General features: G+C 45.4%; 1 protein-coding gene across 1 annotated transcript in view; it reads right to left on the bottom strand.

Annotated features, from left to right (window-relative positions):
- LOC137384384 (dynein axonemal heavy chain 17-like) overlaps positions 1 to 16,872 on the bottom strand; it is a 1,056,876-nt gene that overhangs the window by 495,093 nt on the left and 544,911 nt on the right. Inside the window, exon 41 of the mRNA XM_068058353.1 lies at positions 10,776 to 10,913. Coding sequence (XP_067914454.1) covers positions 10,776 to 10,913 — 138 coding nt within the window. The remainder of the gene's footprint in view (positions 1 to 10,775; positions 10,914 to 16,872) is intronic.

Below are 16,872 nucleotides of genomic sequence, written 5' to 3'. Positions count from 1 at the left end.
CCTGCTCTTGTAGCCACGGTATTTATCTGGCTACTCCAGTGCAGTTTCTGGTCAATGGTAGCCCCCAGGATATTTATAGTGGGGGATTCAGCCATGGTAATGCCATTGAACGTCAAGGGGAGATGGTTAGATTCTCTTTTGTTTGAGATGGTCATTGCCTGGCACTTGTATGGTGCGAATGTTACTTGCCACTTATCAGCCCAAGCCTGGATATTGTCCAGGTCTTGCTGCATTTCTACACGGACTGCTTCAGTATCTGAGGAGTCGTGAATAGTGCTGAACATTGTGGAATTATCAGCAAACATCCCCACTTCTGACCTTATGATGGAGGGAAGGTCATAGATGAAGCAGCTGAAGATGGTTGGGCCTCGGACACTACCCAGAGGAACTCCTGCAGTGATATCCTGGGACTGAGATGATTGTCCTGCAACAACCACAGCCATCTTCCTTTGTATTGGGTGTAACTCCAACCAGCAGAGAGTTTTCCCCCTGATTCCCATTGACTCCAGTTTTGCTGGGGCTCCTTGTTGCTGTACTGGGTCAAATGCTGCCTTGATGTCAAGGGCAGTCACTCTCACCTCACCTCTGGAGTTCAGCTCTTTTGTCCATGTTTGGACCAAGGTTGTAATGAGGTCAGGAGCTTATTGGCCCTGACGGAACCCAAACTGAGCGTCAATGAGCAGTTTATTGCTAAGCAAGTGCCGCTTGATCGCACTGTCGATGACACCTTCCATCACTTTACTGATGATTGGGAGTAGACTGATGGGGCGGTAATTGACCATGCTGGATTTGTCCCACTTTTTGTGTGCAGGACATACCTGGGCAATTTTCCACATTGCCGGATAGATGCCAGTGTTGTAGCTATAATGGAACAACTTGGCTAGGGATATGGCAAGTTCTGGAGCACAAGTCTTCAGTACTATTGCCGGAATGTTGTCAGGGCCCATAGCCTTTGCAGTATCCAGTGCCATCAGCCATTTATTTATATCACGTGCAGTGAATTACGGATTGGCGGAAGACTGGCAACTATGATGCTGGGGATCTCAGGAGGAAACCAAGAATGGCTTACCCACTTGGCATTTCTGGCTGAAGATGGATGCAAATGCTTCAGCCTTGTCTTTTGCACTGCTGTGCTAGGCTCCCCCTTCATTGAAGATGGGGATGTTTGTGGACCCTCCTCCTCCTGTCAGTTGTTTAATTGTCCACCACCATTCATGACTGAATATGACGGGACTGCAGAGCTTAGATCTGATCCATTGGCTGAGGGACCGCTTAGCCATGTCTATTGGTTGTCGTGTCCGTTGTTTGGCATGCAAGTAGTCCTATGTTGTAGCTTCACCAGGCTGACATCTCATTTTCATGTATGCCTGTGCTGCTCCTGGCATACCCTCCTGCACTCTTCATTGAACAAGGATTGGTCCCACAGGTAATGGTAGAGTGGGGGATATGCCAGGCCATTAAGTTACAGATTGCGGTTGAATACCATTCTGCTGCTGCTGATGGCCCACAGCGCCTCATGGATGTCCAGTTTTGAGTTGCTAGATCTGTACAAAATCTATCCCATTTAGCACAGCGGTTGTGCCACACAACACGATGCCAATGTGAAGACACAACTTCGTTTCCAAAAGGACTGTGCAGTCGTCACACCTACCAATACTGCCATGGACAGTTGCATCTGCGACAAGTCGATGGGTGAGGACAAAGTCAAGTAGGTTTTTCCCTCTTGCTGGTTCCCTCACCACCTGCCGCAGATCCAGTTTAGCAGCTATGTCCTTTAGGACTTGGCCAGCTCGGTCAGTAGTGGTGCTACCGAGCCACTCTTGGTGATAGACATTGAAGTCCCCCACCCAAAGTACATTCTGTGCCCTTGCTACCCTCAGTGCTTCTTTCAATTGGTGTTCAGCATTTGAGAAGCACTGATTCATCAGCCGAGGGGGTGGGGAGGCGGGGGGGGGGGGGGCGGTAGGAGGTTATCAGCAGGAGGTTTCCTTGCCCATGTTTGACCTGATTCCATGAGACATCATGGGGTACAGAGTCAATGTTGAGGACTCCCAGGGCAACTCCCTCCTGACTGTATACCACTATGCCACCACCTCTGGTGGGTCTATCCTACTGGTGGGACAGGACATACCCAGGGATGGTGATGGTGGTGTCTGGGATATTGTCTGCAAGGTATGACTCCATGAGTATGACTATGTCAGGCTGTTGCTTGACTAGTCTGTGGCATAAGCCCCCAGTTATTAGTAAGGAGGACTTTGCAGGGTCGAAGGCTTGGGTCTGCCGTTGTCGTTTCCGGTGCCTCAATCGATGCCAGGTGGTCTGTCCGGTTTCATTACTTTTCTTGGATTTTGTAACGATTTGATACAACTGAAGTGGCTTGCTAGGCCATTTCAGAGGGCGTTAAGAGTCACGTGTATATGGTCTGGAGTCACATGTAGGCCAGATCAAGTAAGGTGGCACAGTGGCTCAGTGGTTAGCACCACAGCCTCACAGCTCCAGCAACCCGCGTCCAATTCTGGGTACTGCCTGTGCGGAGTTTACAAGTTCTCCCTGTAACTGCATAGGTTTCCGCCGGGTGCTCCAGTTTCCTCCCACAGCCAAAGACTTGCAGGTTGATAGGTAAATTGGCCATTGTAAATTTCTGCTCGTGTAGGTAGGTGGTAGGAGAATTGTGGGGATGTGGTAGGGAATATGGGATTAATGTAGGATTAGTATAAATGGGTGGTTGATGGTCGGCACAGACTCGGTGGGCCGAAGGGCCTGTTTCAGTGCTGTATCTCTCTATGACTCTAAGGATGGCAAATATCATGAAATTACCACTACATCACCACCTCCCCTATAATATATGTATCTGCATGTATATGCATGTACTCACTCCAATGGAGGAAACTGCTATTGACATCATCGGCAGGGGGAGAGGGCATATTGTTGCAGATGGAACCATCACTCGCTCTAAACCTTGCAAGCACCAATTTAGAAATTATTACCTCACGAACTACAGAGAGCGAGTTAGAGGGATATGCACTTTGGGAATTACCATATGTGTGCAGCAGCTGTTCCCTATGTAAAGGACAGCCAGGAAGAAGTTACCCAGTGGGCAATCTCCTGCAGAGAATGAAGATGAACACCTCAGGGGTCCAGACTATAAAAGCATAATGCTTGTTGTGCACCATGAACTCCAGAATGCTTTGGATTACCCGTCAGAGAGCTTCCATACCATATCAGCCATTGTAGAGTAGTTCAAGTTCAACTTATGCAGGGTTATATAGCATTGACACTCTGCAGTCATTCATGGAGCATGTGGTTAGTTCAATGAATGCTAAAGCTAGACCTGCCTTGGGCTCAAAGGCACAAGCTGTACTGTCCCTTAGGGATGCTCATACTGGTACAATGCAAGCTCTGGACCATTTCTTCTACCTTGACCACCCTGGGAAACCATAGGGATAAGGGCTCACTTCATGGATGTTCTACAGTTTGCTTTTCCGCAGAGCAGCGAGGGAATTCTGATGCTGCCCCATGAGAGCGGCAGTGACACTATGGGAGTCGCGCAGGTTTCCCTTTTTCATGATGACAGCCAACGTGCTTCTTTGCCACTCCCTCAATCACTACCCACTCTGATAGAGTATAATCATAGAATGGTTACAGCACAGCACCATTCAACCCTGCTGCGTCCACGCCAGCATCTCAGATAATCCCACCAGCCCCACCCCCCACCCCCCCCCAACCCTTTTTCCTGTAGCTCTGTAAATCTTTTCTCTTCAGGTGCTTACCTAATTCCCTTTCAAAAGCCCTGATTGTATCTGCCTCCACCACACTCTCAGCTACTGCATTCCAGATCCCAACTACTCGCTGCATAAAATAGCTTTTCCTCATGTCACCATTGCTTCTTTTGATAATCACCTTAAATCACAAACATCGTGATCAAGAAAATTCCCCTGAACACACTTCACAAACTCACTCCTTCTCTGCCCTTTATACTATTACTATCCCAGTCTATATTAAAGTCACCCATGGAGAGCCACACCTGGCAGACCAATCAGTGGCTACCAGAGACGTGCACAGATCTGCACTCCATCACACTATTCATGAGTTCCATGCAACAATGGCAAGGTAAGAGGGGGTAAGACACCTGGAGTCTCCACCAGGTCCACACCCCTCTCAGGTCAGCAGAGAGGTGCAAGTGTGCCCTCTAAGAGGGGAGGAGCAGCAGCCTCCTGCATCTGGGGGCTCCTCTCAGGGTGCTTCAGTAGCTCCAAAGCCCCTTTGCCAAGTGACACCAGCGCCTCCATCATCCCCATTACGGGGGTGGTCCCAGAATCTTTGCAGGAGGCCCTCCAGGTCTCAGGCAGCCAGAGCACAGCTGCCAAGGTCACCCCAAGCCGGGGGGCAGCAAGGTCAACAGCCTCAACTGACATCGCAGGGGGAGCACCACGTAGGAGCATCTGGAAAAGATTTAAGAAGAGCACCTAGATGGCCTTAGGGGATCACTTAGGGTGAAGATGCAGTCAAGATGGGTAGTATGGCATTTGGTGTGACGTTGAATAAACAAATGATGTTCACTCACTATGTCTCCTTTCTATTGTTGATGTCCTTTGGGAATTCAGCGAAACCCTTCCTCCCAAGGAGCTGGAAGTGAAGGATCAAGCCGCAAGTGCTCAATGCTTCGATCTTGCCAACGTGCAAAGAGCACCTGGGTGCTACAATACAGAAGAAAGAAGACAACAATACAGCTGCTTAAAGGTAAGGCTTTATTGGTCTGATTCCAGAAGGTGGTAAGGCTCAAAGGAAACGTGAATATAGAAGGGCATCTCGTACCTCACTTGTACATATCTCATGGCGCCATTCCTGCTGTGCCTGGGGCCCTTCATCTGGCAATACCTGGGCAGCATCCTCCTCCACATCCTCATGATCGGAGAAGGCATTGCGCTCCACGATATCCTCACTGGTCAACACCTCCCCACTCTGTAGTGCCAGATTGTGCAGTGCACAGCAAACTACCACAATACATGAAACCCTCGACAGGGCATAACGAAGGGCTCCACCGGATTGATCTAGATATCTGTACCTCATCTTGAGTAGACCAATAGCCAGATCGTGGCAAGTGTGGTTCTTCTCCTCTGCATCTGTGCATGGGTTCCTCACAGGCATCAGTAGCCATGTTCCTAATGGGTAGCCCTTGTCTCCAAGGATCCATTCCTGAAGGCGCGCGAGGGCAAGCAAAAGCTCTGGCACCTAGGATTGCCTTACTATGTAGGTGTTGTGGCTGCTTCCCGGGAATCATGCACACACCTGTAAGATCTGTTTGTGGTGGTCGCAGACCAGTTGCACATTGAGCAAATGGAAGTTAGCAGGCTGGTCAGTGGGAGCCTTGATGACCACATGAGTGCAGTTGATGACCCCCTGCACCTGGGGGAGATCCAGAAATGGCCCCGAATCCTAAAACAGCTTGACTGTTTGGATCAGTGCGGAAAAGCACATAGTCACGGGCCCTCCTAAACAGGGCATTAATGACCTCTTTGATGCAGCGATGCGCCGCAGACTAGGAGATTCCACACATGTCTCATGTACGTCCTGGAATGCTGTGGTGGTGTAGAAGTTCAATGCCATGATGACTTTCAGCGCAACTGGCATTGTGTGTCCACCAAGTCCCATGGGGCTCAGCTAATCCTGCATCATGGCACATAGATCATTGACAGCCTCCTTGGGCAGGTGCAGTTTTCAGAGACACTGCCTCTCAGATGTTGTTAGGTAGTTGAGCCTCAGCTGGTACAGTCTCTCTGGACAGTAACAACTTCTGTGCGCGGGAGGCAGCTGGCATGCCCCTCTGTATCCTTCTCCAGCCTCCCGTGCTTGAGGCTGGCCCTCCTGTATGCCCCCAAATTGCAGTGGTTCGCATGCCGATTTATGATCCTCCTTCTCTGCTGCTCCTCCTCCTCAATGGGGGCCTTAAAGCCAGGGTGAATGAGGCCCAAGAGAGGTTACCTCTACCTGAGCACAAGGGCTTCAAGCCAAAGACCCTCCCCCTTCCCCTCACTTGTGACCTCTGATGAGGTGGCACTGCCCCGATGGTACCCTGGTATGGCTCTCCTGCAGTGCTGGCATCTTGGCCCTGACTCCTAACAGTGTTTCCCAATGTCCACTCCTCCAGCCAGACTGCCAAGCAACACTGCCTCACCCGATCGCTTCCCAGTGAAGCCAACAATGACATCCCATCTCCTTGTCACCTCCTTTCACCAGGTGAGGTCCTGAAGCTCTGTGATTCCCATGCACCATCAGTTAAATGCAAAACGGAAAATAAAATTGCAGTGTATTGGGATCTAAGTACCATAATTGCCTTCCCGACCCATGGATTTGCAAAGTCCACCATCTTAAGGCCTGCTCGGGTATAAAATTGAAACCCAACCCGGGCCCAACCACATACAACCCGAACCCGACCCGGGCCCGAGTCCTTTAATCTTTTTTCGCCCCCGACCCAACCCGACCTAACTATCGTAATAAAGTTAATGATTTCAAACAGGTTATTGTGCTCTATCTTGTCCAATGTTGTGATCCGGTTCATCCATTCTGGCAGCAGGTTATTCCTGCAGATGGAGTTGTGGGGAATCTGAGCCTGATCCCGTCACCAGGAATCAACGCCCCCACACCCTGCCCCTAATTTTCACACATGAGCACTTTGTGGCTAAGTTCATTGGATAGTGATCAGGGGTACAAACCTAGTGAGTTCCTTACCCCCTTCCTTTTTTAGTCAACACAGTTTTCAGAGGGTTGTAGGGCTGTAGAGATTTGGAGTGGTTGGGCGGGGGGGGGGGGGGGGTGGGTGGGGGTTGGTATACAAGGCCATGAATATTTGCACGTGAGCAACACAGAGGCCAATTATCATTTTCTTACTGCTATTCCTAAGCTCAGTGAATTCAATTCAGAGAGATTGGACTGGAAGCTAAATTTCAGCGAAAGGAAAGATTGATTGATTGGAAAAATGGCAGATCAGATAGCAGGCTTTCCCAGTGCTGTTTGATTGTTAATGTACAGTACTGCAGATTCCCGGTGCTGAAGGATCATTAGTCTAGAGGCCTGCAGATCTGCAGTACTGTTTGTTTGAAGACTTCTCGTTGATTAGCATACACATAATGGCCAGCACCTCGAGTAGCCTACAAAGCAAAAAAAACCCAGATATATTTATAGGTATTTATAAGTATGTTGAGCAATTTCTAGCAATGACATTTAAAACAATTTTACATAAAGGTTCGTATCACTTTAAAAAAAAATCTTACCCTAGATTATTTGATGTCAATCTCAACCCTCCAAAGCTTTCAGGGTGTCCATCTATCCTTTGAGATTTTTGCAAGTTTTTGTAGCATTGCCAGATAAACAATCAGCAAGTGCTGCTTGTTAATTGCTTTTATACACTGGACTGTGATGTTCCTCTATAAGATTACAGTTCAGTCTTAGAAGAGATAAAGCATCCCAGAGCCTGGATTTGAAGTATTAAAATGCAAAACAAATAATCTAACAGCGATCAGATAGAGTTATGTATTTAATGAACATCTTTCTTCCAACTCCTTGAGTACAAAAAATTTAAATCCCAACTCTAGGAGCCGAACTAAGCTTTTGTAGATACCTTTCAAATACACACAGTATTTCTCTTTTCTGTCAAAAATATCAGCCTGTCTCTTCTGAGACTTTCAAACAACGTCTTGACTCCCTCATGATTTTTAAGCAGTCTTCTCATGAGATTATCCATTTTCTCTCTACAAAGACAGAGTTGCACTTGTCTAGCACCTTTCACAACCTCAGGATGTCCCAACCCACTTTCCACCCAATGAAGGTCTTTGTGAATAGTAGTCACTGCTGTACAGTAGGAAACGCAGCAGTCAGTGCCCACAACAAGCTCCCACAAACAGCACTGTGATAATAACCAGATAAAACAGAAACAAAGCACATCAAACCATAGATTAAAAAGAAAACAAATAGCCTACTCCAACAAAGTACCCAATAGGCAGTCAGGTGAACATTTGATTTAGTAGTCTCAGTTACAGACATAGCAAAAAAAAAGAACAAAAGGTCTTATAAATTGTCATGTAAAAAAAGAATAGTCAACAGTGGAAGGCTTAAGGGCAGTCCTCCGCTGGCCGATCATCCTTCCAGCTACACTCAAGTTCCTCTCACTGCTGCTACTACTCGCCGGAATGCAAAATATATTTCTAGCCAGCCTGGCTAATTTAGGGTATGCAACACCATGTTCCTTCCACCAGCCCAACAGATTATGCTCGTTTGCCATCGCTGTGTACTGCTGCACTTCATCATTTGCGTCCACTTCTTCATGAACGTTCTCCCATTCAGCAAATTCGGTCACTGCTTTTTTAGCAGCTGTAGGTTCATCGTCAACCACTTTCGTTTCCTTCATAGGATCTTCTGTTTTAAAGTTGTTGATAAGTCTGCATACTTCAGAAGAAATTTATTCCCTATCGTGGCTGGACAACATTCACAGCTGATTAAATTTAGGCCAGAGAAATGTGGCCAACTTGTGCACGTCATTTACTTCAACTTTCTTCAGAAGGCACTCTCGTTGCCGTTGCCTGACAACTGCTTGCATTGGAGTATCTGAAGAAAGTGGCATACAGTCATTTAAGTTTCTCAAACAACGGAATTACCAAGTTCAATGTAGGATACTGGTCTCCCTGAGCTTCATAAAATGGTCAGAGGAAATCAACCAAAAACTGCAAGACATCGGGGGGCGATGTTTTCCAGCCTGTAGTTTTCCCCATGCTGTTCCAGTTTCTCATGCAGCTCATGATAAATATCCTGAATTGAATTCAGTGTCAGATACACAGTACTGTACCTCGTTTCTCCCATTGGATTTAAAGTTTTAGACAACAGTGCAGCAAGACCAAACTAACGTATGTCACCAAGGCTTCGGCATGATGTATAGTTTCTACAATATCTGGAGCTTCGGAAGCTAATTCCTTTGGATCAAGTGAATGTGGAAGGACCATGTTATATACGTGGTCCTGACAGTCCAGACGTTGATATGGTCTAAGAGCAAGTACTATGTTAGTGCCTTGATCTGTCACCCAGACTAATTTATTTAAATTTGCTGGGTCGAATCCAAAAGTATTCACTAGCAGCTTTAAAATCTCACGCCTGATGTTTTCGCCAGTTTTGGTGTCCTCCAGTGGAAGCATTGCTGTTGTTAAAACTTTGGCGTTACGTTTAAAATCTGCTGTGATGTAATGACAAGTTATGAACATATAATAGATTTTATGGTAGTATTCCGTCTACATGTCAGTTGTCATTCCCAAATTCACATCCTTTAGTATGTCAGTAATCTAAGAAATTAGTTGTTTTCTCTTTTCTTCGGCCACATCACAACACCTTCTTGAAACTGTACTTGGATTTGTTAACACACTTGATGCTGATACTCGAACGTATGTAGCGCCCACATTGATAAGCTCTTGTGCTAGCTCAACAAACCTTTCACCAGAGACAGTTTGGAAAGATTGAATATCCTTGCAACAGAGACTCACGCATTTGTCTGTAATTTCTGATTTCTTGTGAGCGGCTATGTTTTTTTCGCTTGTCTGTACAAATAAAGTTAGGTACGACTGACTTGGCCCTGCTGCGGGTCAAGTACTACATTTTTTTTCAGTGTGCCACTGCAAAGATGAATTTCCCATCTTTTTGATGTCATATTTTAGTAGAAGTTTGCAAGATTTGCATTGTACTAATCTACTTGAGCTTTTACTATTGCGGAAAACAACAGCATTGAAATGTTTCCAAACGGAAGATTTACTTTTTCTTGCTACAGGACTTCCCACTGCTAAACATTCTCCTGTACACAACATTCATTTTACATCCATCATGTACCGTAGTGCAGAATCAACTTTGGATGCATGGAAGCTACAGCAGGAGCATGATGACGTCATAGAGATGCTCACTCGCTCACTGCAGAGTGCGGAGTCCGGAGTGCACGTTTCCCGCCTTGACCTTAATATTGAATTGAAGATTACTTCCCGGAGGCAGCACTGTCCAGCCTAACCCGAACCGAACCATGTCGTTGGACTAGTTGGGTTCGGGTTGGGTAGCCAGGCTTTACCGCCCTCCATGTCAGCCACTGACAGTAAAATCAGGAAAGGATGTCACGACATCGGACATCTTGTCCGACACCTTCTGTCCCTATTTTATGAACCCTCTCGCCTCTGTTCCATCTCAAACAGTCCCTTAAAATTCAGCCCAATGTGCCCACACCAGTCATGTAAATGACAATATCCCTGCAATTTGAGATGTGGTCAACGGCTTTGCGTTACAGTCAATGGGGGTTCTGCTCTGGTGCACTTGCTCTGGGAAAGTCGGCCAGCAGGAATTACAGAGCCAGACTATTTTTTTCACTAGTTCTGGAAGCCAAACTCAAAATAATGCTGCTTAGAGCTGATTTTAAACTTGTACCTCTGGTGAGCTAATGATAAAATATTTTCAGAATGGGATTTGGCATAGATTTACCCATCCTCCCGATTATTTGGCTGTCTGTGCTACCTATAAATATAATATATATATTTTTAAGCCACTATTGTACAACCTCCTCCTAAACCAGGGTTGTGAGTCATTGTAGTTGTGTAGCTTGCTAGTTGTCATTTGTTATACTGAAGCCAGATGTTCAGAATGAGGAAACAACTGATGTCCTCACACATTTAAGTTGTTGATCACGGCATGCAGAAAGGACTTTATTTAATGAGAAAATCGCTGTTTCACAGCATCAAGTATTTCAAATTAGGATTTACCTGCGATTTTCCAGTTCCAGCATTACCAACGATGAAGACGGAATGACGTACTTGAAGTATTTCCTCTAGCTGAATTATTTTCAGAACAAAGCTATCTTCAGGTTGCAGATGGAGTTCTAGTATTGACTGCTTAACAACCTATATGAACATAAGAAAATCTATCCTGTTAAAAAAACAAGCTGTTAAAATACCTGAATACAAATTCTTAAATTCACTTATGGACTCTAAATAGTACAGCAACAGTGCTCCAATTCTACATCACATTGTTAATTATAAAAACATAGGTCCTGATATTTAATGGAAGACAGGGAGGGTGTGGGTGAGTATGATAGTCGAAGGGAGCCCCAGAAATCCTGGGGATGTGGAGGTCCAGCTGAATTTAATGGTAGGACATCATTATCATTTTCTTCTTCCATTTTTCTCCTGACAGCCTGGCTGAATGTTGAGTGAGAAAGCTAGTGGCAGGAGTCTGCAGCTGCAAATGGTTAAGGGTGGTCCCCAGTAATCGGGAGAGATTGGTGGGAGTCTTTTCATACTTGCAAGACACCAAGGCTGTGCAATACTGCTCATGTAAACTACTCAGAATGGCAAAAGGTGGGAAGTGGTGCACCACAGGAATTGATGCTGGGAACGCTGTTGACCTCAATTTACATTAATGATTTGCAGTTGGAAATTGGAAGTATCATTTCTAAATTTGCAGACTACATCTGGGAGGTGTGCTTAGTACAAAGGAAGAATGTGACAAAATATAGGAAGATATTAATAAGCTTGCAGAATGGGCTTGCAATTGGCAAATTAGTTTCAATATCGATAAATGTGAGTTGGTGCATTTTGGTAGAAAGAATAATGAGGCCACATACTGCTTGGATAACAGACTTTACGTGGGTAGAGAAGCAAAGGGATCTAGGGATGCAGATATGCCAATCATCAAAGTAGTGTGATGGAAACTACACCTGCCAAATGGAAACATATTAATTTTGTCATATGGAACACTATTTGAACATTTACTGGACATTGAACATAACTTGTTTAAAAAGACCACAGAACTGAATGGCTGAAAACATGGCTGCACATTTGCATTCTAAAATACAGTTGCATAGACAATGGGAGTGCTCCCTGATTCAATTAGCCAGATGGGTTTTGTCAATAATGATCATCAAAAGATATTGTCTGTGTAAGAGCCAGCACCCCACCCAGACCCCCCCACCCACCAGCACCCACACCCCCCGCCCCCCCACTCCCACTGCCCAACCGAGTGTGTCTAGTAAACTTTGAAGAATCAACAATCCTCGCAGGCAATGCTGTTTCAAACAAAGAATTAGTCACATGACTAAACTGCTGGCCAACCTGGGAATTGTTTGAATTGTGCCTCACAGAAAAGCTTTGGGGCAGACTGCAATTTTGAAGACCAAAGAGAAACAAGGTCTCTCTCTCTCTCTCTCTGTCTCTCTCTTTCTAGCAAAGTTCCAGGGACCCATGGAAGCAACTTAATCCTCAAGACAGAAGACCTCTACAGCCGTCTAGTACCAGCGAAACAAGTTTGAAAGTGTGCACTGGACCCCAACGAGAACTGCAAGACTTAACTTCAATCAAAGACTTCACAGCAAAACTAGAACCAGTAACAGAATTCCATCTACTACTCCAAACCCACCCTCTTTAATTCTCTCTCCTCCTCTGTATCTATTTGTGTGTGTGTTTATCATGTATGCATACTAGTGTGGTTGCGTCACATATTTTTAGTAACTTTAACGGAGTTAGAGTGTTAAGGTTAATAAACTTACTCCTTTCTTGTTTAAACCTGAGAAAGCCTGCTTAATTGGTTCATTTACAATTACAATTAGAAAGCAGTGAGCAAGGACTCACTGAGGTGAAGCTAAAGACACTGTGTCTTTTAAAGAGTTAAATCCTGTTACAGCCATACCAGGAAAGGGGCAAGAGGGGAGCCTGAGACCCTTTCCTCACCTGGTTGTAACAGAAATTTGGGAGCTCGTGCAGGAATGGGGCCACAGACAAACGAGGAATTGGAAGTGGGAAATCAAATTGATCCCAATCAAAAGGAGAAAAGATTTCAATACAGGTTTTCTAGTGGTTGTATATTTATACTATATTAGTATACTAATGTTACCGCAACTGAAGCCAGTAACCCCCCAAGCTAGGGTGAAGTAACATGGGATAAGTTAAAGACATTGTCTATGGAGGAGTTGAGAAATATGGCTGAGTAGTGTGGGATCACAGACCGTGCCAAGGCTAGGAAGTCCGAACTCCTAAGACTAGCGGCAAACCATTTTTCCCTCGAATCTGAAGAATCAGAGACAGGGTTGGAAATAGACTCCAACAGGGCATTGCTAGCAAAGATACAGTTGGAACAGAGGAAACTTGAACTAGAAGAGGAAGAGAGAGAGAGAAAGAAATTTCCAGAAGGAACGGGAGGAAACAGAGCTGAGGTGGCTTGAGTTAACTAGGGGGTGACAGAGTAATCACAGTGAAAGCATGGAAAATATAAGTGGTGCAGGGCTGTGTACTGAATCTTTTAAATTTTCCCAACTGATTCCAAAATTCAATGAGGGAGACTTGGAAGCATTTTTGTATCTTTTGAGAAACTTGCAAGGCAGTTAAAAAGGACGGCTGAGAGTTGGACTCTTCTGGTGCAAAGTAAGCTAACAGGAAAAGCACATGAGGTGTATTTCCTGTTGCCAGATGAGAGCTCATTAAATCATGAACTGACAAAAATGCTATCCTCGGGGCATATGAGCTAGTACCGAAAGCCTACTGCCAGAAATTCCGAACCCTCAGGAAACAGACTAATCAAACTTACTTGGAGTTTGAGACAAGTAAGCAGCGGCTTTTGACTAGTGGTTGAGGGCACTTAAAGTGCAGCCCAGCTATGAAAACATCAGAGAGGTGATTTTGCTAGAGGAATTTAAAAGCTCTCTCCCCCTCTCCATAAAGACCTGAGTGGAGGAACAAAAAGTACATTGAGTGAGGCAAGCCGCAGTTCTGGCTGATGAGTTTGCTCGAATATACAAGTCGGTTCCCCAGGGGAAAATCTTTCCTAGTCACCCCCACAAATCCGCACAAGGACAAAGGGTGGGAAGATGATAGCAGCCCAAGCAGTCCTGGGAGAGAAAGGAAAGCAGGACACGCAGGAGTCCCTCCTCCAGCCAAAAAAGATAGTGCTGTAAGTAGGAGTGAGACCCAGAGGCCTGTGTGCTGCCATTGTAATAACGCAGATCATCTGAGAGTTGACAGCTGGAAACTATGGGGAAAGCCTATAGGGTTAATCAGGGTACACCCGCTCAGTGAAGGAGAAGGGACCCTGATGGAAAGCACAGCTGAACAAGCTGTGGCCTTAACTGCAGCAATAGTAAGACCCAGAAACACATTGCTGTAGGTGCAGGAAAATTTAATAGGATTATCAGGTTATCAGGATTTTGCGTCTGAAGGGAGAGTAACCCCATACCCTTGAGTGTGGCAAGCTAGCCCATAGTGATACTCAGGGATACAGGGGCCACCAGATCCCTTTACTGGTGTTTGGAGGACCCTCCAGCAGAGGGCTGGTGAATTGTAAGGGACTCCTGCCGAGAACAAAAGGGGACAGACAGGCACAGGGCTGGCAAAATGTTAGAGGAAAGAGGAAACAGGGACAATGCGGGCAGGTTAAAGGAAGTCCGAGAGGATTCCCAAATGAAAACCTTTACTGTCCAGTCAACCAACCCCAAAATGTTGGAAAAATTAGACCCCACATCCTCCTATGTAAATGCTGACACCGGAAGCACCCCACCAGGGTTGTTAACAGGATTTATAGAAACCTGCAGGGACAAAGAAAGTCCTCAAGAAGGCAGAGAAACCATGAGTGTGATGCCTCACCTAGGCAACTGTGCAATAGAATCTTGAAAAATACCTGCAAGCAGGAATGTTCCAGAGGACAAAGGGAACATTAGTAAAGAATCCACCCCCACAGTCAGGAGAAAAGGGAACCCGCAATACCCTAAAGTGAAAAGCACTTGCATGACTCATCAGAGCTCTGAAAGGGAGATCAGAATAGATCCACCCACTGCTGACCCACATAATCAGAGCTCCAAACCAGGGATAATTAAATCTAACCAACCCCATGCAGACCCCCAACAGGAACAAAGGCACCTGAGACAATAATGGCAATGTGCAACTGCAAACCTCCCCAAAAATCACATGTTTACTGGAATGAGCATTCCCAACATATTGCAGGCTGATTGTGAAGAAACTTTAAACCTCTTGGGCAACACATAACTATCTCAGACCTACCTCAAGGGAAAAGGGGCACTTTAAAGCAGCACTGCTACAAAAGAAAGACAGGCTGTAGCAATTTTAAGATTTCTGAATGAATGAGAAAAATGCATGTGTGTTTTCCTGTACTTTCTCTTCCTTCTAATTTATAATGAAATGCTCCCCCAATGTCGTATTTCATTCGGCCAGAGGTGGAGGTGTGATTGAAACTACACCTGACAACTGGAAACATATTAATTTTGTCATATGGAACACTATTCGAATGTTTACTGGACAGTGATCATAACTTGTTTAAAAAGACCACAGAACTGAATGGCTGAAAACATGGCTGCACATTTGCATTCTGAAAGACAGTTGTATGGAGAGACAATTGGAGTGCTCCCTGATTCAATTAGCCAGATGGGTTTTGTCAATAGTGATAATCAAAAGATACTGAGAGTCACTGTCTGTGTTAGAGCCAGAACTCCGCCCCCACTGCCCCGCCCCACCGAGTGTGTCTAGTAAGCTTTGAAGAATCATCAATCCTCGCAGGCAATGCTGTTTAAAACAAAGAGCTAGTCACAAGACTAAACTGCTGGCCAACCTGGGAAGTGTTTGAATTGTGCCTCACAGAAAAGCTTTGGGGCAGACTGCAATTTTGAAGACCAAAGAGAAACAAGGTCTCTCTCTCTCTCTCTGTGTCTCTCTCTCTAGCAAAGTTCCAGGGACCCATGGAAGCAACTTAAGCTTCAAGACAGAAGACCCCTGCAGCCGTCTGGTACCAGCGAAACAAGTTTAAAAGTGTGCACTGGACCCCAATGAGTACTGCAAGACTTAACTTCAATCAAAGTCTTCACAGCAAAATTAGAACAGGTAACTGAATTCCATCTACTACTCCAAACCCACCCTCTTTAATTCTTTCTCCTCCTCCATATCTATTTATGTGTGTGTTTATCGCGTATGCATGCTAGCATGGTTGCGTCGCATGTTTTTAGGAACCTTAACTGAGTTAGAGTATTAAGATTAATAAACTCACCCCTTTCTTGTTTAAACCTGAGAAAGCCTGTCTGGTTGGTTCATTTACAATTACAATGATAAAGCAGTGAGGTGAAGCTAAAGACACTGTGTTTTAAAAAAAATTAAACCCTGTTATGGCCAAACCAGGAAAGGGGCAAGAGGGGAGCCCGAGACTCCTCCCTCACCTGGTCGTAACAGTAGCGACACTCGGGCCATAAAAAAAGCAAACTAAGCGCTGGGGTTCATTTCTAGAGTGGTAAAATTTAAAAGGAGTGGTTATGTTAAACTTGCGCTGAATGTTGTTTAAACCACACTTGGAGTCGAGTGCACATTCTGGATATATTATAAAAGGATATAGAGATATTGGAGAAGATGAAACATGGATTCACAAGGATATAGAGATATTAGAAAAGGATAGAGATATTGGAGAAGGTGGAACAAGGGGAGGTGGTGGCGTAGTGGTATTGTCACTGGACTAGTAACCCAGAGACCCAGGGTACTGCTCTGGGGACATGGGTTCAAATCCCACCACAGCAGAAGGTGGAATTTGAATTCAATTAATAAATCTGGAATTAAAGCTAGTCTAATGATGGCCATGAAACCATTGTCGATTGTTGTAAAAACCCATCTGGTTCACTAATGTCTTTTAGGGAAGGAAATCTGCTGTCCTTACCTGGTCTGGCCTACATGTGACTCCAGACCCACAGCAATGTGGTTGACTCTTACATGCCCTCACTCAGTTAGGGCAATTAGGGATGGGCAATAAATGCTGGCCTGGCCAGCGACGCCCACATCCCATGAATGAATAAAAAAAAAGGATTTACAAGGATGATACCAG

Source organism: Heterodontus francisci, chromosome 26 (genome assembly GCF_036365525.1).
Source record: "Heterodontus francisci isolate sHetFra1 chromosome 26, sHetFra1.hap1, whole genome shotgun sequence".
Taxonomy (NCBI): Eukaryota; Metazoa; Chordata; class Chondrichthyes; order Heterodontiformes; family Heterodontidae; genus Heterodontus; species Heterodontus francisci.
This window is presented reverse-complemented; position numbering and strand designations above follow the sequence as displayed.